At 41.0% G+C, this 26223-nt stretch overlaps 1 protein-coding gene across 3 annotated transcripts in view; it reads right to left on the bottom strand.

Annotated features, from left to right (window-relative positions):
* The window catches only part of RASA3 (RAS p21 protein activator 3), a 129499-nt gene that overhangs the window by 84085 nt on the left and 19191 nt on the right, over positions 1-26223 (bottom strand). For all 3 annotated transcript variants that reach the window (XM_052664739.1, XM_052664740.1, XM_052664741.1), the window contains exon 2: positions 10324-10441. In XM_052664739.1, coding sequence (XP_052520699.1) covers positions 10324-10441 — 118 coding nt within the window. The remainder of the gene's footprint in view (positions 1-10323; positions 10442-26223) is intronic.

Genomic DNA, 26223 nt, shown 5'->3' with positions numbered 1-26223 from the left:
AAACACAGTAACAACATTTTGGTGGAGTTACTAGTCCATCAGCCACAAGGAAAAACGCACTGGATAAACAGCAAAGCCAACGGTGCACCCACAAGTCAAAATTTCCCCACTGAAACAGTCTCCCATTCCTTGGAATAAACGCACCCAGCCATAAATCAAGGCACTGTGACCCACTTAATCATCCTTGCTGTGAAGACAGGAGAAAATCTAAGGGTTGGAGATGGCAGCTGAATGCTATATCCATCCCATCCACTGCCTCCAATTCAGTGCTCTCAGTTAAATCATCTTCACTCATTCTGCTCAGAGATTTCATTCGGAACCAAGAATTCAGCAGCCACTGTTCTAGGTACAAAATACCCAGACTCTTTGAAACAAGAGGTTTCTACTAAACTGACTGCTACCCAACTATCCCAGAGGCCATGCTTCGGGCAGCTCCAAATTCCCATTCTATGCATATGGTGCACGTTTTTATGCTCAGGCTTAACCCACAAAGGGGTGACAGAAATGCATAAGCATCACCCAGATATTTAGGGCACTGTATATGCAAAACACTTGCATCGTTCTGAGCTCTAATACTCTGTTCATCCATAAAATTGCCCTTTCCACTGGAAGAATATGACAGATGAACTTATTCGCTAATGATCTTAGCATGAAATGATAGTTAATGAACTGTGGATTATATACGCATTTCTCTATCAAGAATATTAGAGAAGCTTCAGTTTATTGGAAATACACACACACCATAAAGCTTACTTTAATTCAGCTCAGCTGATTCTGGGGAGAAGGAGCAGAAAACAGACAACAAATGGCTTCTTTGGCAAGTCCTGTATTAATCATTATCACGAGTGCTGCTCAGAGGCAGAAGATATCTAAGACCATACCGAAGCAAAACACACACAATGTTCAGAAAGGCAGAATGGACAACAGGAAGTATCTAATCCAGTACATGGTAACTGAAAGAGACTAATTAACTAATAGAAGAAATGCTATGAAGACTGAGCTAGCCGTGCGCAGATCACATCTCGTCACTTGGCTGAAACCCTCCAAGATCTCATAGCCCTTCATAGCCTTCCACCACCCAGGTAACACGCCTGAGTCACACTGCATTCCTAATAAAACCAAGCAGGTCTCCAGCCTGAGTACACTCACTCTCCCTCGGATAATTACCCAGCAAAGTTTTGACTGTGAGGAAACATTAAGATAAATCTGATCCTCACCCACCTCAATTTGTGAAACTTTGTAATAGTATCTCCGTTTATTTCGTATAGAAATAATATCTTCGTTTTGAGGGAATCTAAAGTAAACACACAAACGCTTTGAGCTTCCAGTTCACTGTGTGCTTATCCTCTGTGCATTCCCTCAGAACAATACCATCGCTATCTCCCACCCAGACCTGAAGAGTAAGAGGTCGCAGCAGGCAAATTCCATGATTCATTTCCCAAGCCACGTTACTGTGAGCATGAGCCCCAGGGCTCCAGAATGGTTTGTGGGTTTTTTTTTTCCCAAGAGAACAGATAGATGACTCCCTCTGTCCCCCAACAGCTAGTTAGTCAGACAGCTTCAGTGAGTACTTTTATTTTGACATGGCAATTAATAAAAAACAGCAGCATCTGCTTACACAGCCCTCAAGAGTCTGACAAGATCCTCCAAAACAAATACTAGAACTAACCCTGCTGAAAACTCAGGAATCTTGCAGAATCCAGTTAGTTCAGATCCAACCTCCAAGTTCTGAGTTCAGATTTCATAGGAGGCTAAACGTATGCTCATAAGAAATATTATTCATTCGAGGAGGAGAAACAACAAGGGTACCCTTAACCTCACAGCATGGGTTGCACATTGGTATGGTCACAGCTGAAGAAGACTAGCACTGCCATCATTTCAGGACCTTACAGACTTCAAACAGTAGATAAAGAGAGCATGCTAGTGACAGGATTTTACAAGGACTGCAGTAAAGGATGTCCACTATAAGGGGCTAATCAGTCTCCTTCCACGCTGAACACAGAAGCATTTGCAAAAACAGCTTCATCGCTCAAGACCACTACATTTAAAAACAAACACTATTTATGGAATCATAGAATCCTTAGAGTTGGAAAGACCTTTAAAATCATCCAGTCCAACTCCCCTGTCATAAACAGGGACACCACACATAGGTCAGGTTGCCCAGGGATTGATGCAGCCTGGCCTTGAATGTCTCCAGGGATGGGGCATCAAACACCTCTCTGAACAACCTGTACCTATGCCTCGGCATTCTCACCGTAAAAGCTTTCTTCCTTATGTCTAAGCCAAATCTACCTTCTTTAAGCTTTAAATTATTACTCATTTCTTATTAGTTCTGTTATCATAGTGATGAAAAGAGTGGCAGTGCAGGTATCAGTTACTACTTACTTAGGAAATGGGCTGTTCCTAAGTCACCAGCTCTTATGTTCCTCATAGGATCTGAGAATACAGAGAAAGATCACCAGAGTTTAAAACGAAAACCTTCAGGTTTTCCATCACCCCTTGCTATCCTCTGAAGAAGGGAAGCAGCGCTTTTCTCCAAAAGTGCAGAGCTGTCTTACCGTCCAGCTCAGAATTACATAATCACCAGGATCTCTTGGAAAAGATCTCCAAGATTATCCAGTCCAACTATCCACCTACCACCAATACTTCCCAGCTAAACTACGTCCCTCAGTACCAAACCTAAATGTTCCTTTAACATCTCCAGGGACGGTGACCCAATCACCTCCCTGGGCAGCTTTTATACAGTGCAAGTACACTCACAGACACAGATGCCATATGATCTCTCCTTATGAGGTTTTCCCTAGCAGCTTCTGCACCTGCTGTGACAGAAGATATGCAAAGCTTTGTTGAGAAAAAGCAGTGAAGTAAAAACATCAAGACTGGTACAATGGAGGGAGCAAGAATACCAGGAAATCAAATCCAGAAAGTTCCCTCCATGTGTTGTTTTACTCATCCTGAAGCCCTTCCCATTTAAATGTATTTATTTCTGAATCTCCTCTAATGCTCTGGCGATGGATTTTCTCAGGAGAAGACAGGGAGGTGGAGAAACATATTACTGTGCAAGTAGAATGAAAGCAAATAAGGAAGAGAATCTTCATTACAAACATGATGAACAGGGTCTTAAAAAAAAAATTCAAGTTTGTTCACTTTTACATGTTCTACTAAACTCCACAGGCAGACTTGCAACTTGAATTCCATACCCTAGGCTATCTACCAAAATCACTGGAAACGGTATTGACTTGATGAAATCTCTTCTTCTCAGTTAATCTCAGAACAGAAACATTTATTTAGTTTTAGTCTGTGCTGCAAAACCACCCCGTGTTCATTTCTCCATATCTTAAGAATCACTAAATCAGTTTTGTTTTTGTTTTGGCACTAGCAGTTCAGTGGATGAAGTGAAAGAGTTGCATGATGAATAATAATGAAACCCCTGGAACCAAAATTCTTTGTGTATCGATTTTTTTTAAAGTGCTTCTTTTGCTTGGAAGTAAAGACTATTAACATGCCACAGACAACTCCACATCCTCTGACTATTTCAAATGGTTTAGAAATACTGGATTCATCCTGCTGCACGAACTGAAGACCAGAGTTCACATCTCAATGTGAGCTGGAAGCAAAATCAGTCTGTACAAAGGAGTACGCTTGCTTGTTTCTACTACTAAGCCTCTTCTATTGCTTGGCTAATATGTTTTATGCTATGCTTAGCAGCATATGTAAAGGGATGGGGGTGAGGAGGGGAAGAAGAGAAGAGAAGGTTTATTCAAAGCAGGAACAGCCAGCCAAATAAAATGTGAATACACTTCAGTCTCCTACCAGACACAGAGCTACAAGAAGACAGGCAAATAAGACAGGATCTTTAGAAGCCAAAGTTGGCAGATGTCATGGTCGCTTCCTTACACAGCTTATTAAAAATACCCAGTATTATATTTGAAGCACACATTTGGCAGAGTACACACAGCAGGAAGTACATGGCACACAAGGCAACATCCAAATCCAAACATACCACCTATGCCCATTGTTAGAGTGCAGACTGCAGTCTTCCAGACATCCGCTAAGCCCAAGCAATTTTTTTTCTCACGTCGCTGTGCAGGCACCCAAATGGCAGCGCTGCGTTAGAGCCACAAGCACCCCTACCACACAGAGAAAAAATAAAGTGGTGTGCATTTTCTCTTCCCTAATATCAGAACACGGAGACAGACACACGAGCTATAGTTACCGTCCTCACTTGACAGTTGCTGGTTTGGCTCAATGAGGCTTACAGGGATTATGATAACTTTAAGTAGCAGCCGTTTGGCCCCTAGTCACCTCCCAAAATATTCTGTAAGACGACACACACAAACAGAAGTCACATTACAGCTGCATTGTTGGGGTTTTTTTATTATTATTGTTTTTTGGATTTTTTTTAATGGCTCAAAGCAGCTTACAGCACCAACAATTGTTACTCATATGGGTGGCTTTTTGTGTGAATAAATGCTCTCATTCATAAACCCTGCCTTGGTCTCAAGGCTCACTTCATTCTCCTCCTTCCATTAAGTCCTGCTTCCTTTCCTGGCACCCTTCCCAGCTGTATTACTTCCCTACATGACCATGCAGTCCTTGCTTTCAACAATAACCCTGACCAGGCCAAAGTTGTATCCACGGCCATCTTATCCTTTCCTTTAAAGGCTTGGGATGCGTCAGAATTGAAATCTACTTTTAATAGGAATTAAAGCCATGGTCAGCTACAGTCAAATGCAGAAGATGGCAGATCCCAGAAACTAACAGCATGCTGAGAGTTGGGAGCAGGTAAGAGAGAAGCTACGGAACATGCGGACAACAGAAGACATGCTGCAGCATCCAGCTCAGCCTCTGTACTCAAGACCTCTGGTCTGGGGAAAGCTGCTACTTCAAAGAGGTGAGCTGGCAACCTAAGAACGTGGAAGCAGCTAAAACAGCTAACTGAGCTGATTTTGGCAACAGTCCAACTAAGGGAAACAACTATGTGTTTAAAATTTGAGAACTGGCCTGCACCCAAGATGTTATCAGAACGCAAGAGAAGTTTAGCCATGCAGCCGTGAACTCCGCACACTGGAAAACAGTGTCTGAGCAAGCCCAGAATTTAAAAACAAACAAACAAAAAAAACAACACAAAACATAAAATACAATACCAGAATTATTTAGAGAAAGTTCTGCGAGCTATCAACTGAATTTTGTTACCAGACCTGATAGTAAAACAAACATAACTACCTCCTGTGGAAGGGAATGCGGCCATAACTGAACTCACAGCACATTTCACTACACACTCACAAGCACACTGTTTCTTTCAGTGGAAACTACGAAGGGAAAAAAAAAAAAAAAGGACTGTGGGTGGAGAAAGTGCTTCTGGCTTCATTTTCTTTTTCATTCAGGCTTTGATCACTATGTTTAGCACGTGAAAAATTCCTCAGTGAAATAGTGGAGAACTAAATAATGACAGACTCAAGATGCTTGGCTCATCTCTCTAAAGCACACAGCGTCAGCCATTTGATTCTTAATGTGTGACAGTTTTTGCTTTTATTCATATCCTTGAAACAAATTTAGAGATGTCACATTCCTTCCATTCTTCACCTATGATTTGAGAAGCTGCCTTGATTTCCTGTTGCAGCTGACACTGCCCTTTAAGTGAATGGAAACATCTGATGGAAACAGCCAAGGCAAAGTCAGTCTTAATGCCAACAAGCCAAGAAAGTTTATCCTTCGGGAAGCTCTGCTGCTAGAACAAGCCCCTGACAGTAGTGCCTGAAGTCTAGAGTTGCTCATGGGGGAAGGTAAGAGTTGGTTCAGCACAAGAGATTTACAGGCAAAACTACTGTCAGGTTGCTTATTTGTAGCTCAGACCTAAAAAAATGTTGTAAATCTATGCATTGAAAAAAAATAACAAACACAACAACCTCACTCATTTCTTTAGACACAAAATACATAAGGGGCTTCACATCCATCTCTGCTAGGTTTCATGAGTACATCCAATTATATTCAGGGCCATTCTCTGTGATAGTAGTATAAATACTGAAAGACAAATGCTTAAACAGAAAAGTTTATTAGATCCCCACTCTAACTGTCCTCTCTCTTTTGACTAGCATGTGACCCACTCAGAATTTACTAAAAGCTCATGTCAAGGAATTCATGAAAAAAGCACTGTTTCAAGATTCGCTTCCATCTACTCGCATAGTCCAAGGTTCTCTTCCTGGGAACCTGGAAAGCTTCCTCTGATCAACATGCACACTAATCCTGCTTGTCCACGGACCCCCAGAGAAGTTAAATGACTCTGAGCCACCCCACATAAACAGGACTTTCACACTTCCCTGCAATTTCAGAGAAGGACCAGCCCATGTCACAGAATCACAGAATGGCCCGGGTTGGAAGGGACCTCAAGGATCATGAATCTCCAACCCCCTGCCACATGCAGGGCCACCAACCTCCCCATTTAATACTAGACCAGGCTGCCCAGGGCCCCATCCAACCTGGCCTTGAACACCTCCAGGGACGGGGCATCCACAGCCTCTCTGGGCAGCCTGTTCCAGCACCTCACCACTCTCTCTGTAAAGAACTTAGTGTATTTGGTCAGATACTACCAAGTAATCCCCATAGCAGCCCTCACAAGGCACCGGTGCCATCATTCTGCTTAACTAGAGCCAAGAGAAACAAGATGGCAGGAATAACTTAAATTCCTGCTTGTAATTTATGAGTCCCACCTGACTGCTGAACAGGGGTGTTAAGGTTCACCATGCTGGCTGCTCTCAGTTTTTATGATGCAAACTTAGATAAAGGGCACCATGCTCACAGAAAATCTCTCAACAGCAGTGGTAGGAGCACTGGAATGGGCAACAGGATGACCTGGTTCAGTTCTTAACACTCTGAATGATTTATTTTCTGTTGATTTAAGAGGTTACTGATCTCAGTTGTCTTCCTATGCCTCTGCCACAGCCTGATAAAATACAAATCTGTTGCAGAAGATTAGAGCAGAGCTCAGGGAGATAACTTCTTAGAGTCTCAATGCAAAACACAGGAGATGATGAGTCAGAGTATCAAGGCTCTGCCACAGACACCCAAAGCAAGCCAGAACTGGTCACTCATGCAAGTCCTCCTGGGAAAGACAAGGAACGGCATCCTTCCTCTCCATTCACTGGTTCTACTTGAATTTTACATCAGAAGGCCTGCCTGGAGAAATATATGTTGTTCTGGTGTTTCTTTGTTTTAAACTGCTTAACAGAAAATTAATGAAGTTAAAAAACAACACACAAAAAAAAAGCAAAACAGAAAAACAGAATAACCATTATCATGCACTCATTGGATTCCCAAGTACACAAGGCAGCGTTTCAGTGCAACTTGTAATTACAAATCTTTTCATGCACATTAAAAAAAAAGTCATTTTATGCAGATATGCTGGAAAAGATAGGATTCTCCAGGACACACAGTTTTGTATGAGAAGACACCGTTTCAAAATTGGTAGAGCTGCATATGAAACACCCCTCAATTCAGAGATTCGCACAGAAGATTTTTTCATAAACTACACAAAAAACTATTTCATCAACTATGAAAAAAAAGTAAATCAAATACAGAGGAATAACCAGTAGAAGTGAAAATGCAGACAATTCTTATAACTTTTCCGCTAGCTGTGACCAGTAACCCAACCTCATGTCATCAGTGAAGTGGTAGGGAACAGAAAATGGGCCTGAACAGCACAGCCTTCTATGCCAGCCACATGGATGGTCAGGCAGGACTCTGCTATTTTAGCCATGCTGTGGCCCAGCTCCATGTCCCAGCTTCCACCTAACGTCATGGATTACAGCAGTGATACCTCAGAAAAAGGCACCCAGCACATACTTCCCTCCTACGTTGGCGAGTGCCTGGCAAACACTATATATGAAAGCAAAGATTTCTCTGCTGCATACAAATTACACGGGCTTTAGGGCACAGAAATCTACCTGCTCAATAATTTACCGTTAGTCAACGAGTTCAATCAGTTTACAAACCAGCATTAAAGAATGTAACAACATTACTGGCTTCTCAGTTATGTGCTCATCTGAGTCTTAGAACAACAGGCTAGCACTGCACTGTCTGATTTCAGAAACGTCCTCCTCTAGAAGTCTATGCACTTGTTTAAATATATTTAAACGTAATCATATGAAAGATTATACAGCTGTTTGAGTGTTCCTCACTAAATAAAAGCAATCACGATCAACAGATTGGGAGTACATCCCAATTCTACCACTGATGTATTTGAGATTTTTGTCTGCACTTTTGTTAGCTGTTTGTTTTCATGGAAGAAAAACAAGGCCAGAGAAACATCTATCTGGATCAAGGCAAAATCCACGTGTTAATACTGTGTTTAAGTGCATTTTCAGGGATGAAGAAGCAAGTTTTTGAAAAATAGTGCTTGCAAATAGAAGCCTACAGACAGAAAGACAGTCAAGACAACCACGGAAGAGGTAAATTCACTGGGAGAATAAACATAAAGATCACCTTTAGTCAATCCTCACAGCAGGGAAAATAGGACTGCAAAGGATTTTGAGAGGTCATCTGGTCTATCACTGTCTCAAAGCAGCAAGTTTTCATTATGTTGGTCAGGACCAGTTATACATAATCTATCAGTGCTAAAGATGGGAATCTACTGCAATGCTTCAGAATCTTTAAGAACAGGAAGATTTCCTTCATAACAAACCTAATAAATTTCCTTCCCCACTGCAATTTAAATCTATCACTTGCAGTATCCATACTAGACATACAGAACAATTCCCTCTCTCACTATTTTTTAAAAATATGTTTACAGATTTGTGTATGGTCAGTCCTCTTTTCCATACTAAACAATTCCTATCTTTTAACCTTTCATCACCCAGTTATGTTTTCCTGGTCTCTGACCACTGTGTTCCTCTGCTCTGAATTTACCTCAAAAGATAAAAAAGAATTCAGCTCTACAGGAAACGAGAAACCTTCCAGTTTCTGCACAGTCTCTTTAGCTTTATAATGACACCTAAAGACAGAGGAAATTTTCCCCACTAAAAGAGCAACACTTGTTGCTCATGCCTTCTACATACAGTTATTTTCTCAAAAGAAAAAATAATTGGATTAGTTCAAGGAAATGACATCAACTATTATCATACACCCCTTGTTCCCCCACTTCATCCTCCCTGTGAAGGGCTTTAATGATCACCTAGCAAAAACACCAACTGTGCACTGTCTGGTTGTGAGCAATAGGGCTGCAGCTGGTTGATGTAAGACTGCATTTAAATAAATGACAAAGTCTCTTCTAGAGAAAGAACTGGTCCAGGGACACTTCTCATCAGCTATTGTAAAAAAGCATACTGATTAAATGAGGTTAGATACACTCCAAACATGGTCATAGAAAAACATTTCCTCTCATTGTGTTTAGCCAATCTAAATGCCTCAAAAATCAACAGTCTTCGTTATGGAGCCCAGTGCATCCCATCAGAAGATAAGTTGAGGAACAAAGACTTAAAAAATTACAGGAGAACAATTAAAGTGACTTAAGGGACTAAATCCCACTTCAAGCTACTCAAACTCTCCTTTTTATTGTGTGCATGGTACTTGGGGTGGGGAAGTGATTTAGAGCTATTTCTCAGAGCAAGTTATTTGCAACAAGGCAAACACCAGATTCCTAACTATATTACTCTCTTTTCCCACTTTATACCTGAAGATAAAAGTTTTATGTTTGACTTTCCTTTGCTGACAATATGTAAGAAAATATAAAAAAGACTTCACTTGCCAGAGTATGCATCTATGCCCAGCCTTCTTTCAATTGCTGATATTTGAGGATTTCCAGGAGAAAGTGTTCTAACTTTTGTTACATGCTTTTTGTTCTGTTTCCTTCCACATTTGGCTACTATAACCTCACAGGAAGCATACAAGATAAACGAAAGGTCTGACCATCAGACGCCTGTCTCAATTAGCTGCAGCTCCATGATAAAAAGAATACATGAATCCTGAATTCCAGATACTAGGGTAGCAATGCAAAACTCTTCATAGATAGCTGCAAAATGGAGCTCAGAACTAAAAAGTTTAGGGAAGCTCCAAATAACACTGCAAAAAGAAAGGAGCACTGGCTGCACACTCTTTGGAGAACAGTTTATGTGGCTTGCCATGGTGGAGATGCCTTCCCATATATACAAATAAGAATCACAGCACTAACACTTTTATCAATACAGTGTTCTTAAAACTGGAAAGAGAATCCTGCACATCCTTTACCCCCCCAAAAAAGTGTTTATGGAACATTACACAAACACAGTAAGCAGAAAAGTTCAGAGTATTGAGAAGAGTTAACAGAACAATGCATAGAGTATTTGTTACCATAATGACTTTTCCACAATTTTGGTCCTGAAAACCTCCTCCTGGTCCAGGTTTACAGTACAGTAGCAATCCCTCATCTTGTTTGGCCCCGGGTATGTAGGAAGATTTTTGGCTTCACCTGAAGTCAAGAAAGAAAAAAAAAGACAGGAGGATTATATATTAAGAAGTTACCACAAATTAGTCAGCTATCTAATGCAGCATCAGGAAAAAGGCTGAAGTGAAATGCTTCCTAAGTGATAAGTCTCTATTAAGTTGAGCAGCAGCATTCTGTTTCCAGTACAGCAGCTCCTGACAGCCCCCAAGTTCAGAGTTCAGCAGCAGCCAGGTTCAGCAACAGCTCAGTTTATTGCCTCTGATCTGTCAGCATGTATCTGAGAGCACACTGCTTCCTTCCAAACTTTTGTTTTCATCAGTCCACCCATAAGATGCCAGGAATACAAAACAACATGGTAATGCCTGCTGATTTGATCTTGAAGACATTTTTAGAACCTGGCAAATGAGGACTGACCCTGAGCTTTTTGCTTGCCCAGATGCTGAGATGGAAACAAGTCACTTCAGTCGGTGCCTTATGCCACACACTGGGCTTTCAAGCACTTGGATGAAGTAACCAGCACTAAGCTGCCTAATATCCTCACACAATGGTACCATGCGAGTCACTAATACCCTTCATATTGAATGTTTGTTTCAAAACTGCAACAAGAAACGTGTATCCTACAAACAAAAACAACAAAAGGAAGAAAAGCAAGAAGCTACAAAACAGATGAGCAAAAATCAAGAGTAAAACAAGTTTGTCCCTCATGTATCCATTAAAAACAAAGCTGGGTGTTAAATCTCCTTGACAGAGTGATGAGGTTAAAACTCTCAACCAGGAAAGTGGGCATTGCTCCCTAAGGCTTTGCTAAAGCACCTTAGCACTACCTGAATGAGTGTTTTAAACTCAAAGGATGAAACCTAGAGGTAAGTCCACAGTGCATGCGGTAACTAGATTGCTTTTGCTAGATAAAGCACAGAAGTACAGTCCAAGGAAACAAAAGTTTGTTTGCTAGTAGGGAAAGAAACTCTAAATGACAGTAACTATTATAACTTCACCTTCAGCTGGTGCAGGAAAAGCATGAATTAACACATATTTCATGTATCAATTCCTCACTTCAGTGTTCCTCTGCGTAAGTTCACTCCCAACTCAGCTGACACAACTTGCTAGCTTTCTTCCAACCTCCTCCAGAGATGTGAGACATGATATTAAAAAAGCTGGCTGCACGGTAATTCGCAGGTGTGACTACAACATCTGTTAGTGCACTTAGTGTGGCTCTGAATTAAGCCACATTGCTAGCAATGGTTTAACTACAGCAGCTCTGGCCAAAAATATATTGAGGATTACTGAGGACTGGTACAACCTGCACTGAATTCTGTTCTGCTGTGATAAAACTCCAACTCTTATCCACCTGAGGTCAAGCATCAAACACACAAAACTCATAGATGCCAAGCTCTGTGCTCTCACACTAAAACCATGTGAAACCAGCCTCTTCTCTGCATTATTGAGTGAAGATCCCCAGGGAGAGCACGTGGTGATGAGTTTCAGGAGATGCACAATCAGGAGGTCTTCCCCTGGGGCTGCCATGCTACTCCCACAGCTCTTCCAAGAGGACGAGACAAAACTTGTCATGCTCAAAATTGAAGAGGGAAAATAAAAGCAATTCCTCTTTTTCTGCACTTTTCCCACTTCCCACTCCAACGCAACCGTACACAGAAACTACTTTTGGATTCCATGTGCTTGATTCCTAGGCAGCTTTCTGAGGTGCACAACAGTCATTTAAGGGCTTTAGGCTAAGACTTCATCTGTAGGACTGTAAGACTGTAGGAATTGTATTTTAAAACTCAATTCTCCTTTTTAGTAGACTTAGAGAAGAAAACCCACCAATATTAAAACCTAATGCAATGCAAATGAGAATAACCAGTGGCATCAGCCAATACCTGCAGTCTGCAAAGGAAAGATCACCATCACAACATTAGAAAACGAGACACACAGGGAAGGAGGTATTTTTCCCATTTCACAGAATCATAGAATGGCCTGGGTTGAAAAGGACCACAATGATCATCTGGTTTCAACCATCCTGCTACGTGCAGGGTCACCAACCAGCAGACCAGGCTGCCCAGAGCCACATCCAGCCTGGCCTTGAATGCCTCCAGGGATGGGGCATCCACAGCCTCCTTGGGCAACCTGTTCCAGTGTGTCACCACCCTCTGTGTGAAAAACTTCTTCCTAACATCTAACTTAAACCTCCTCTGTCTCAGTTTAAAACCATTCCCCCTTGTCCTATCACTGTCCACCCTCATAAACAGTCCGTTTCACTCCTGTTTATACACTCCCTACAAATATTGGAAGAAAGAAATTACTTTAAAAGGCACCAAAAAGCCACTGAGGCCAGAACAAGGGATTAATTGACCAACCTCACATATTAATCATGTTACTGACTTGAGAAGGAGCTTGCAAAAAAAGAAATGCAGTTTATTCCCAACACTGCCAGCAACCAAGGGCTGTTTAGATTCCTCCAGCACTGACTAGCTGAGAAAGAAAAATCTGTCAAGCTTTCAAGCACAGCTAAAAATTCAACTCTCCAGCCAGACATTTTATGTCAACAAATGCACTCTGTTAGAGCCTCAGTTGCTCTTTAGATTCCTCCAAGAAAAAAAACTTTCCTCTACAGCACTGCTTTGCTATCCACAATGAAGCTGAACAGTTTGGACAGTATTTCTTCAGAAAAAAGAAAGAAAGCACAAATCACTAGGTACGGTCATACAGTCACACAACACTTCTATATTCCAGATCTAATGAGATCAAGTGATTTGGACAAGAATTTCATAATTCAACCTATCTGTATAGGGTAGGCACTTTTCATCAGTAATGTTTTCAAGACACAACTCTACTCTTCTTTCCTTTCTGCATTTGTGAGGCAGCAGCATGCCAGAGACTTTAGAGAGAGTTTGCAGACAAAAGATCCACTCACCTTTAAGACCTTCTGAATAAGAAACAGGAGTGTTTCTTAAGATGTATAAGACTTTGACAGTTTAACATGGATGCAGTTTGTTTTGAAGTGTAAGGCTTCCATTTGGAAGCCCTGAAAGTAGAGTAATCGACGTAAGTTTGCAATGCTTTTCCTCTCTATCCCTGCTATTGCACACTTTTAATACAGATGATCCTAACTGATCTGTGTAATGCACTCAGCTTAGCACCGAGTAGCTAAACTTAGCAAAACTAAGTTGAGCTATACAAATAGTTCTCATTAGGTATTTTGGAGAAGTCTCTAAACAAACAGACTATCCAATTCTGAATACTTCACTGACCTGCTATTTTCTCTCATGAATGGGTTACTACAGCCTAAAAATGGACTGCTGTGGAAGCAGAGACAGCTCACACTGAGCTAGGCAGAGAGCACGCAACAGGCTGTAACAAGAGGAAGATAAAACCTCAGAACTTCCTTGTTTTTCCCAATGCCACACATTCCTGTTCTAGTAAGACACTGTCAATAAAAAGAAGAAGAAAAAAAAAAAGGCTCTCCTGCAAATACAGCAGAAAAGAGCACTGCTTGGATGCTTGTGAGCATAACCAATGAAATCAAGAAAAGCTCTGAAGATATTCATGCAAATAAACATATATATATATATATGTATATGTATATATACATACACACACATGCATGCATATCCTTATGGTTTTGCAACCTTAAACTGGAAGCACCAGGTATTTTTCACCGAATGCAGATACGTGGCACTGTGTCATCTTTGATTTTAAGTATTTCCCCAGGTGCAGTTTTCTGGAGAGCACAGAATGCCCAACTGCCAGACAACATTCCTACCCTTCTGGAATGAAATTTGCTGCTCCCACGCTTCTAAGCATTAGGTCAGCTCCACGTACCTGCCAATCTAAGCACATTCACAGAAAGTTTGTGTCAACAAATTCACCTTGCTGTCTCTAGCAGCAATATACTTGATTTTATCAGAAGAGCATCACTTCCAAAATGATTTTAAATATACAGCAATCAAACAAACAAACAAAAAAAACAAAACCCACATCCAATACATAAATTCAATAAAAGCAACTGAGCTTCCCCTAGTGCTGCATTTGACTTCAGGGAATACGCAGAAAGACTTGGAATCTGAAAAGGGCAAGATATCCAAACCAGAAACAATTCATTCTGCTGCTGCCGTGTGTTCGGGAAGCTCTCTCCAAACAAGCTCTTGGGTAAGCATGTCAAGAACAAAAACAGAGCAATGATTTACACCAAGAATGAAATGCTGCTCCTATCTTTTGCCAGACTCTCTATAGCGATACAGATATTGGTATTTGAAAAACAACAACAACAACAACAACAACAAAAACCCACACCAGTATCTCAAGCTTCTTTAATGTTTTCTCTCTTCTGGAAAAGCCTTATTCCTTCAACAGCCAGAAATCAAGCAAAAACAAAAAAGGAAAATACACGTACACACCAACAGATCTGATTCTCTATCAGAATTTATGCCTAAACAATTCCTCATGCGCAAAAACCAGCATACACATAAAAATTAGGATGCTAGAAAAATCATAATTAATGTTTACATTAAGTTTCATTAAAATGGAAAATACAGTACCATTCAACAGCAATTAAAACATGCAGAAATACCCGGATGCACTTCAATTTGGGACTGTGTATGGATTCCAAATGATCAGAAGCTGTTGCTTTAATTTTGAACGCTGAGAAAGCAGTCAAACATTTAATTACAAAATGTGCTTTTTTGAGGCGAGGTGGGTGGTAAGATGCACTTGTAACTGCAACAGCACAACAAGAACACAGTTAAAACTAATTCGTTTTAATATCATAGAATCACAGAATCACAAGGTTGGAAAGGACCTACAAGATCATCCAGTCCAACCTGCCTCCCATTACCACTGCTACCACAAGCACTAAACCATATCTCACAGCTCCTCATCCATTCACCCCTTGAACACTGCCAGGGACGGCGACTCCACCACCTCCTTGGGCAGCCATTCCAGTGCCTGACCACTCTCTGAGAGAAAAAGCTTTTTCTTATGCCTAATCTAAACCTCCTCTGGTACAACTTGCGGCCATTTCCTCAGTTCCTGTTTGTCGCCTGGGAAATCAAAAATGACCATAGATGGAAAACTTCTATTTGCATGGGGAAACCACTTTACCACATGAATAGTCAGTGTGGTAATTACCTGAAATTAACATAATGTTTGAAAGCAGAGTGTGCAATTATATTTGCACGTAATTCCAATACGTAGGTAAAGTGTGTATAACTCAAAGGGGAAATGTTCAATTTATTTCTGCCTTTCCAAAGAGGAAAACACAATGAAAAAAAAAATAATCTGAAGCCTGAAAGACTACATTGTTACCATAGAGTTACGTAAGTATTCTCTAGTGTACTTCTGTAATACGTTAAAAATCACTATATGCTTTTTAGGCAGTATGTGCTAGGTGTCAAAAAATGTTCTCTCCACATAACTATATGGGTCACTCAGCCTGCAATTACAATAAACCCAGAGAATTCATCACTTAGCTCTGATATTTGCATTAAAAAAAAAAAAATAAAGAGAGATTTGCTTTAGAACAGATGCGATTAGAAACACTCTATCTGCACAGCAATCCCTCTTTGCTCCAACTGCGGACATTTACGCAGGCGTACACTTTGCTCTCACAAACAGATTGCATTAGATTTCTAAATCAGGTCAAAAATAGCCATCTGTGAACAGATTTTGATGATCTGGAAAATGAGATTTTTAGATGACCTGTTCTTAATGTAAGCCCAGGCCTGCCAGCCTCTTTCCACGTGAAATGATTATTATGTACAACTCTCAGGAAAAACACGTTCTCAACGAAACGTGTTGATGAGCTGGGCCTTTACAGCTACCCCACAACAACCCGATAGCACAGCACTGCTTCAACAAGTAACCAGCAAGGAGACAATCCATGACATATTAATTACTAGGTTTTAGGCAAGAGCATCACGTGAAAACCCTCTGAGCTTGGCAGAAATAAGCAGCATCAACCCCAAACCCTTTGGAACTAAACTGAAGACCACTGTAGTACCGATGCCAGATGATACCTCAACATCAGAAGCTTCTTACACCCACTTAGATGTAGTGTTTATATAGGGGGGTTTTAGCTCCTTCACAGATCAGAGACAGAAACATTTGGCATCCATTAAGACCCCTTCTGCAAGATGCACTTCAGCATTACACACAGTGTTGTAGTGCTACACTGACACTCTGTAAACTCAGTAATCATGGAATAATGCAGTTGGAAAAGACTCACAAGATCACCAAGTCCAACAGTTACTGTGACCGAACAAACCCCATCACTAAGCCATGTCCCTGAGCACCACAAACACAAGTCTCTTAAATAGCTCTGGGGATGGTGAGCCCACCACCTCCCTAGGCAGCCCACTCCACAACCTCAGCACTTTCCCCATGAAGAAATTCTTCCCTGTATTCAATCTAGATTTTCCCCAGCACAACTTGAGGCCAATTCCTCCTGTGCTGTCACCCATCATGTAAGAGACTCTCTTCAGGCAGATGTAGAGAGTGACAAGGTCTCCCCTGAGTCTCCTCTCCTCCAGGCTGAACAGTCCCAGTTCCTGCAGCTGCTCCCCGTAACTCATTTCCCAGTCCTTTCAACAGCTTTGTTGCTGCACACATGCAATCAGCTCAATGCCCTTCTTGTAGTGACGGACCCAAAACTGAACGCAATACTTGAGATGTTGTTTTACCAGTACTACATACGAGGGGGCAGTTACTTTCCTGAACTTACTCTATAGCAGTTACGAATCTTCATCTCAGTCTTCCTCTGATCCAAAACGTACTGAGACAGAAGATTACAGGTCTTTCTATAATCTGCAACAAAAGCTAAACCTAATCAACTACAGCCCACGCTACGGATAGACTTGGACCTATGACTCTGAATGGCTGCATTCCCTTTTTCCTGCATGCAAGTGAATATTCCAGTTGTCCTGCATCACTGATTTCCAGGCCTTCTACGTTCCTGATAATCTATCACACACCATCCAAACTGCTTTCCTTTACTATTCCAGATCTGATAGAGGCACTGGAGCGCAATAAGAAGCTCCAAACTAGCATTCTTATTTTTCGTGTAAGAGGCAGCAAATACAGAAGAGGCTCAAAAGATCTTGCAATGATATGTAATGATAAGTGCTCATAGCACAAGGGCTGTTAATCAAATCCCAGAGCTTGGTAGGAAAGATCTATACAGCAAGCTCCATGAGAGCTGCTCTCAAAATGAAGAGCTGCAAGATAATTTGATTTTGTACAAGAGAAGAACAACTCTCCTCAAGTGATTAATGTAACGTTGCAAGCTACTCGCCAATATATGTTTAGCATGGGGAATCAAGTTTCTCTAAAGATTCCCTTAGGATAGTAACTTAACTCCACAAAACAGAAATTGTTCAAGTCCAGCTGCGTTCTTTAGAAAATAGAAGCTATTCTGTGTAAAAGAACACTTGAAGACATCACTTTAAATGAGGATATTGCCAGGAAAGAGGTGATCTCAAGGAGTTTTGATCTGAATTCACAGCTTTCCTGCTGCATGCTGAGGTAAGCATTCCGAGTTTCTTTGATGTGACTTTCTTGTATTCCTGCAGAAGAACTGATGAAGTAACCAAACTGCCTCTTTATCAGAGTTGATACAATATTAAAGGCAGTTTGCATGCACTGCTTTTCAACCCAGCTTATATTCTGAAGATGACACTTTGGATCAGAATGCATCTCATGTGACGTCCCAGCTGCATTCAACAGAGGCTCTTGAGGTTTTTCCTACTGACTGCAGTAATGTAGGGATTGGACACAGGTTGTTCTGTGCCTCTGCATCGTGACCTTCACGTTGGATTTTTTTTTTAATTAGTTATATTTTTTTAATTAAAAAAAAAAAATTGGTTTCCTCACATTTCTAAAGATCATCTCTCAGCAAAGCTGAAGTCACTGAACATCTGCTGTGGGAGGCCATGAGGGAGAGAGCGAGGGCAGAGGAAGTAACTTTAAACAGGCCACTCCATCACAGGCAAACTGCTAGCAGTTTCAGCTATTTTTGGAAGAACAGTATGAGGCAGGAAACACAAGCAAATGATTTACAACATCAAACAAAACGTGACCAAAATCCAACATCAGTTCAACTGCTCCCTTCTGAGAGTTTCTGTGCTCTGCTTATAACTACCTTGAGGCGCCTCGTCATCACTGGAAACCAAAAGTAATGTTCTCAAGTGTATCAGTGTAAGTGAAAGTTTATGTGAAAGTATCTGTTTTCACCTGTCACACATAAAACCAGAATCCAGATGACCAAAAAACAGGTAATTTTATACATCTGTGTATATTCCTACCCCCTTCCCCTCCCCCTTTTTTTTTTAGTGTAGATCAAAAAGCCACAGCTGTGTGGGAATAAAACCAAGCAGTGAAAAAGGAATAATGCCCCCTCTCTTCCAGGACATTAATCACTTCTATCACCAACAGCAAGCAACTAAAAGCTTTTACAGTAACATGAAAAATACGAATCTGTCAATGGCTGTCTTTAGCTTACATAAAAAGCTAATAACAAAAGAAGTAATTGCTGGAAAGTTGAAGCTTTACCAGCACTGTTAAGAAACTGTAACTTTCATCCAATGAATGACTCTGTTGTCCATAATTGCTCATGCTTCAGAGCTACTCTTTTAGAACTGCCTTCTCTAACCAAAATTTCACAGCATCAAGTTTAGGTCAAGTTCATTTTGGTCATCTGACCCCACAGCATTCTAAACAAAACCTTGCTACTGAGAAACAGGGTGACTCAGAGCACAGCAGCTCAAAGCAATATTGAAAAGTCCCCAAAAGTTAGGGATTAACTGCACAAAGAGCATCTTCCTTCATACACAGAATACTTCCTCGTACAATATTTCTCACCGTGAAGGAGAAAGGCTTTGAAATCTCCCCAGCTTTCTCTGATCTGGCCCTTCTTTAGAGTGAAAACTTGCTCTCCTGCAGGAAGGTCTGCACTTCTCCACATAAAGATCCAAACCCAGAAATCTCCTCCAAACCTGCAGTAATTAGCAAGTTCCTGTAAAGCCAAGAACAGGCAAGTCTACAACTCATTAAAGCTTTACATGGTTTCAGTACTGTGCTAGTCCACCTACACATCATGCACTCCCTTGTACACAATGAGCATTTTATGTACCAAAGAAAAAATTAACAACAAATCCTTCATTATAAGAAAAAAAATGAGGTCATCAGCAGTTCTCAGATTGTACACTTATTGTGGGGAGCTGAACGAAAAATAATAATAATTCAAGAACAATTTAAAATTTCATTCTGGCTGACAAACACTATATTGCAAAGACGCCCAGGTACTGAACACAATGCTCAGATGAAGGTATTACATAAATCACTCACAATTTTTGTTTTGCTGGATCCTCATTTACAAGCACTTTTTCCAGTAAAGCAAAGATTTATTTCACTGTTGAGCAGCCTGTATTGCACAGATGCATGCTGACAATGCACAAGATTTTATGTAGATGCTGCTAATTTCTTCCTGCTAGTTTGCAGCCCCAACTCTCCTCACTACATTTTAAGCTGCATACAAGCATTTGAGCTTGACGAACAAACTGATCACTTGCCGGTTTGAAATGCTGTACAATTACACTCCAAGACTGCAAATTAGCAAGGAATTATTGCAGCTGCTTTGCAGACCTACTGATCTAATTGTGGAGAGAAAACGGACGACGTGGCTCCGCTCAAAAGCCCAGGCTGCTTTAGCTACTGCCACCACGCATTCGCCACACACACTTCTAAAAACAGCTAGATACAGAGCAGCCACACACTGACAGAACTGGGCTGTGGCCATCCAACATCCCAAACGTTCAATTTGGCATGTCAGCAGACTCAGCAGAGATTTATTTTTAAACAGTAAGATTCCTAACTTGTTGCTGAAACAGAATTTTCAATAAGAAGATACAGTTGAAGAGACACAAAGTGACTTAGACGTAAGGAAGCAAATCACAGCGCCAGCTACTTGTCCAATGTGTTTGCCCTCTTCTGCCAGCCTGAGCTGTCACCTGCCCTTTGTCACCTCGCAAGCCCACCACCACATTTCATCAGGTCTAATGGGGTCCAGGGACACACTGCGAGTTCTTCTGCATGAAGATCAAGTACTCTGACAGAACTTCATGCAGTAACTCATCTCCAAAGGGCAAACATTTCTGAGTAATTCTATCCCCTCATTTCCTAACCGTTTCTTGCTTTCAGAGGACAGAGTGCTTTGCCAGCTTAAGTATGCTTGAAAAAAATGAGTATATTTTGGCATGACTTCAATAAAGCACCTTTTCTTTCATAGATCAGCGACACCATCCCACCTTACAAGAATAATACATATAACATCCAGCTAATTTGGATGTATTTTATTTTTTATCTGTATTTTTGCAACCAACTCTCAAAAATATTCAAATGGTTTATTTCAGATTCATGCAAATTGAAAAGTATTATTAATGCTCCATGCTTTTAAGTTACGTACTGGAGCAATTTGTTTCCCTTTTCCCAGCATCACCCATTGTTCACAACCCTGAAGTCCATACAAGTCTAAAATACATGTGGATGAATCAACCTGAGTTGAAGCCTTTGAAAATGTCAGACTTGCAAGCTCACAGAGTACCTGCTTCCTTTTCAGTATGAGCTGTACAGTTCCACCCACAAGCCTCATGCAGTGTGTGGGACTGGCTGATTGGTGTCAAGCAAAACTGTGGAAAAAAGCCAGAAACCCTACTCTAAGGTCCCAGTCTCCTGGGTGGTAGTGCCTTATGGGAGAACATTTCAGGTAAGTTATGTGAACGTGCAAAAGAATATCACCTAAGCAGTCAGTCGTTCTTGTTTGACCTGAAGTCAGAGGGTCAGAGCTCCATCTCAAAACATACAAAGCAATTCACTACAGCTGAAGCTTCATCTCAACATACTCGCCCCACACTAAAAAATAACTGCTAAAATACAGGATCAGATTCTCCTCCAGAATAAGCAAATGTAACAGAGGCAAATGAATTTCAAAGAAATACAGGTTCATTTCATTTCGGCAGTTATACAGAAAAGGGAGCAAGAGTCAAAGAGGGCCCTTGAAGAAGCAGAGCTCGTTGGGACTCATCCGGAGGGTGAGCATTCTTCGAAACTGCCAATGATTTTTGGAAGCTGGGCATTCCCCATGAGCTGCTCATGCATACCTACGAAGTTCATCCAAAGTTGAATTTTTTAATGTCTGTTTAGCCACTACATTCTCTGTGAAGCAGATGCATGACAGAAAAACTAGCAACGTGAATGAATGCTTCCAACAGTTCTGAGTGGCCAATAGCTGCAAAAATCAACTGAAAACTGAGGGCAGAAGCAGAACTCTACAAAAAGCTACGTACACAAAAGAATCTCTGTTTGAACTTCCTGTACATAATCCCATTTTCTACCTCATCGGTCTGCACCTCTGCCTGATTTATGAGCATTTTCTTATCAAAACACTGTTAACAACTTAAAAATGGAAAATATTGCTGTTCAAAAGAGCCATAATCAAAGTTTAATGCGGTACATTAATTCATCTTCCCTTCCACTCAGGCTTTCATCTATGAACTGTGACAGTGTTTATTTCATTTCAGCAACTTCCAATACTCCCCTACTGCCTTTCAAGGCACAAAACAGACACTGCTCCCAGTTCGACACGACGCACAATTTAGGTGCCTGCATTAACATCTATGGTTCGTGCAGGCTTCTGCCTAAGAGGGTTCAAAGCACAAACACAGTTTTGTTTTTCTGAATTACTATTTGAAGGAGTTCCTCTTGCTGGCCATTGACTAGACAGAGAGCACAGCCAGCTGCCGGCCCTGCCCAGGCTGAGGGCTTGCAGCCACATAGCACACATCTTCTCCTGGATCTTCTTTGATCAGCCGCCTCACGTTTTTTGCACGGCTACTCTTTCAGGCTCCTATTTCTGAATCAGCACCCATCAAATCTTACTGTACCAAAACAGAGAACTTCCAGAGCCTTCATAATAACATGTTTCACAATAGGGACTGGAAACTGCCAACACCATCCTAGCATCATTTGAAATGTCCACCTGATTTCAGCTCCATCAAACATTTCCATTCTCAAACACCACTACAAGCTTGATAAAAATCTCATATTGTTATCATTAAAAATAAGAAAATTATGTATGTTTCACAAAGTTTGCTGCCACTGCCACAACTGCAATGTAGTTTTTGTTCTCCTCAGCAGTACAGTGAAGCAAGTTCTATTTTCAGCTTGATTTATTTTAGCACACTGGACTGCCAGAAACTCACCTGCATTACCGTCGATTCCAAGAGTCCCGAATTTAACAATACAGTAATTTCAGTGGGACTCCAATCCCGTATCAGTTACCAAGACTAAAATACATTTCTCAATAGAACGATGCTGCTGATCTCAACTAGCAAGTAGAGGCAAGGAAAAAAAAAACAACCACCACATAACTGGTCAGCAAGGCATCAACCTGCAGTACAATTTATTTTTTAAACAAGATTTCTGTGACTAATCTGATCTCCCTGAGAGCAGCAGCATCACATGAATCTCGGTCAAAGGAACAAAACCAAGAACGAATGACTCATTGTGCAGGCAATGTGATGAGAACCAAATGCAAGACTGTCCAACTTCAGTAACTGCGGGAAGAGGAAAAAAGTGTTTACTTCTTCTCTCCTCAGCCTCGAGGACAGATAACACAGGCACAACAGTGAAGAAAAACAAGCAAGAAGAAGCTGAGTTGAGCATGATCATTTATTTTAAAAATAGTGATCAAAACCACAGGGTTCTGGAGTTACTTACTGCAGATGTGTGCACATAAATACGTTACTGGTATAAGCTGTTGAGAGTTTTAAGAAACACCTCAGCCAAAAATACAATTTTCCCCTATAATTTCTAAAAATGTTCATATGATTAAAATCCATACTTACATGGAAATTTATAACTTTCCATTGAATGCCCAGGATCCGGCTGGTTTTTTTTTTAATGCAAAGTATAAAGCAGGATATTAAAAATGGAAAGCGACCTTCTTTTTCTAAGCTGTGCAAAGTATTAACATAATGAAACTCAATGAATGCTAGTTTCCTAATTTTCTCACAGTTTCAGCTTATCAGTTACTCGTATGAGCCGCTGTAAAGCACTGTGGAACTGCTCAGTGCATTGCATACTTACTTACAGCTAGTGACAGAGCAGCGTTCAGCTACTTGTGTAGAATGAGGGAATTGGAAAGTATGTACAAGAGAGGCAACTGGCAACTGCTCTGAAACATGTGGTCAAACTTCTGTTTTTACACCATGAGCTCCTAACTCTGCCTCACACAGCACAAACCTGCTCTGACAGTTTCAGTAGCAAAGGTCCAACCGTAGCCAGATCTGTACGGATGCAGATGACACCCCTTCTCAAAATGACTAAGCCCAAAGAAACGTCCATCCACAAAAAGGCAGGAGTAAGCTTCAAAAAAAAAAAAAAAAAAAAAAAGGGAGGGGAAGCCAAGGATACTGGATAGGGTGGAAATACAAACGCAAAATAGATAGAGAAATGTGATGTTAACCTCAGTTAATAAATCTAACACCAAAAGCATTTCTCAATCAAACCGAGATCCAACTTCACAGTTGCAAGGTGACACAGCTATTCAGTGGCAATGGTTTGACCACTAACATTGCCTGCCACATGCTGCTTGCAGATGCAGCATGTACTAGCTCTATCATCAACTTAAAAATCGAAAGCAACCAGCCCTTCACACTTATTCCAAGAGTGAACTCACACAGTCAGTGTTAATAAGCATCTGTTGGTCAAGTTATACCTGTGCAATATCCACTTAACTTTAAACAACTTCCCAAAAGCCCTATGTGAATTCACAGCTCATGAAAGAATCACAGACTGCAGTCAGGGCATACTTCTGATAGTCACATGCAAGATGAAGTTGACTTCTGGATTATATCGCACACTTTCACTGACAGTAGGATAGTTTCTCACCGACATTTACAATAAGCAGCTGTAAAACTTAAAGCATGCAAATAGGCATACATAACCAAAAGCTATTTGCTGGATAAAAAGATGCCATTTTTACCTTTTAGGGTAGAACAGATTTAGGAGCTATAGACACAAACCCACGGACATGCACAGTAAGTATTTTTAATGCTGGGGGATGGGGATGCATACACCCGCTATTTGGCTAACAGAAAAGATCAAGGATTCTTTAGAAAAATCACTAAGAGTTAAAAGCTGCTCAACGTCAGTTAACCCCTTACTCATGCCCACATAGTTTCAGGAGTGATCCTACTTGTCTTTGAAAAGCAATACCACATAGCAGAGCTCTTCTGTGCAAGAAGTTTGTATTCCCAAGCAAGACGTTAGCTCTTTCAGTTAAAGATCTGGACTCCATCCCAGTTCTGCTGTAGACTCCATCTGTGCTTGTGCATAATAAGGCAGACAGCTAACTCCTGTACTCAAAATACCTCCCTCTGTAACACTTCATATTCAAAACACAACTTGAGTTCCTCAGATGAAAAACTGCTCTGGAAAACTGCATTACAGCATCTGCTAATGCAACTGCACAACATGTTGCAGAAACTGCAGGTGAGGGCTAGCTACAAAGGGGCTTGTGAAGATAACCCAGCGAAACAGATGCTGCTGCACAGCAAGAAAGGATCAACTATACCTACTGGGGCTCAGAAGCCTCCTGCCTACTTATGTGACAGCTCATGAGAAGAAAAATCAGACACAAGTTAGGATTTACCAACACAAAGCAGGAGGAGACAAAGCATTTGGACCCTCTGAACAAAAGAGCAAGGCAGACAAATGGCTCCCAGTAACCAAGAGAGGAAATATCTTATTGCTGGCAGGATACACCTCCTAGCAGCACTGCTACATGTGCAGAGAGGTAAAATAGCTCCCAAAGGCTTTATCACACAAAGCACACTCGGTTATGAGAAAGGTACCATAGGAGTTAGAAAGCAAATTGCCCAGAAAGGCTTCATGACAGCAACCACTTTAACAGCTTTTGTCTTTCCCCTCATGGGAAGGTGCCCAGAGCGTGTTGCACCAAAACACTGGGGCAGAGAGACTCTAAGCTAATGGCCATGGGCACAAAGAACAGAAGCACAGGACAGTGCAGCCACAATCCCAACAGCTCCCATCAATGTCTAAGTTCACCTCTAAACGCTCCAGCACTGTGATATCTGAAATAGCCATAACTCCCACTCTGTTGTCAGCAGATGCGAAGCAAGCCACTGCCCTTCCAGAAGGCAATCTATTTGTGAATATGAATATTAAAAACCTTCAGCACAGGAAAACTTTACTTTTTCTTGGCTCCAGATCTAACTTGTTCTGAAACTGAAGCACTCCCACTGCAAGCTCCCAAGTGAAGCAGACGATACCCCTCTATGTGGGAGAACAAACCCAGATTTGCTATTCGACCAAAGATAAGAAAGATAAGCAAAAATAACACTCTCTAAAAATTATGTATATTCACTTAGGTGATAGCATTCTGGATCATTGATATTTCTGCATTTCCTTGAGAGTTTTCACAGACATTAATTTGAACTTCTCTCCTTTGAAAGCCAAATAAAACAGAACAGGTTTGTGTAATAGTATGTTCTTGGCACATACAGGATATTCCTCTGGGGAAAGATAGCAAATGCTATTTAACAGCACCAAATTGGCAGGAAATCTCAAAGGCAAGTATTATACCTAATTTTTTATATTAACTAATCTGCAAATCAGATTGCATTGCAGACTCTTACATACTAGAATTCCAACCCTCATTCCACCCCAAAAGACAAAAAAGCTAAAAGGGGGTTATCCAGCAGGCAGTTCCACACCTGTTTCATCTTCCCCTCACA

This window comes from Tympanuchus pallidicinctus, unplaced genomic scaffold (genome assembly GCF_026119805.1).
Source record: "Tympanuchus pallidicinctus isolate F22 unplaced genomic scaffold, pur_lepc_1.0 scaffold6, whole genome shotgun sequence".
Lineage (NCBI taxonomy): Eukaryota > Metazoa > Chordata > Aves > Galliformes > Phasianidae > Tympanuchus > Tympanuchus pallidicinctus.
This window is presented reverse-complemented; position numbering and strand designations above follow the sequence as displayed.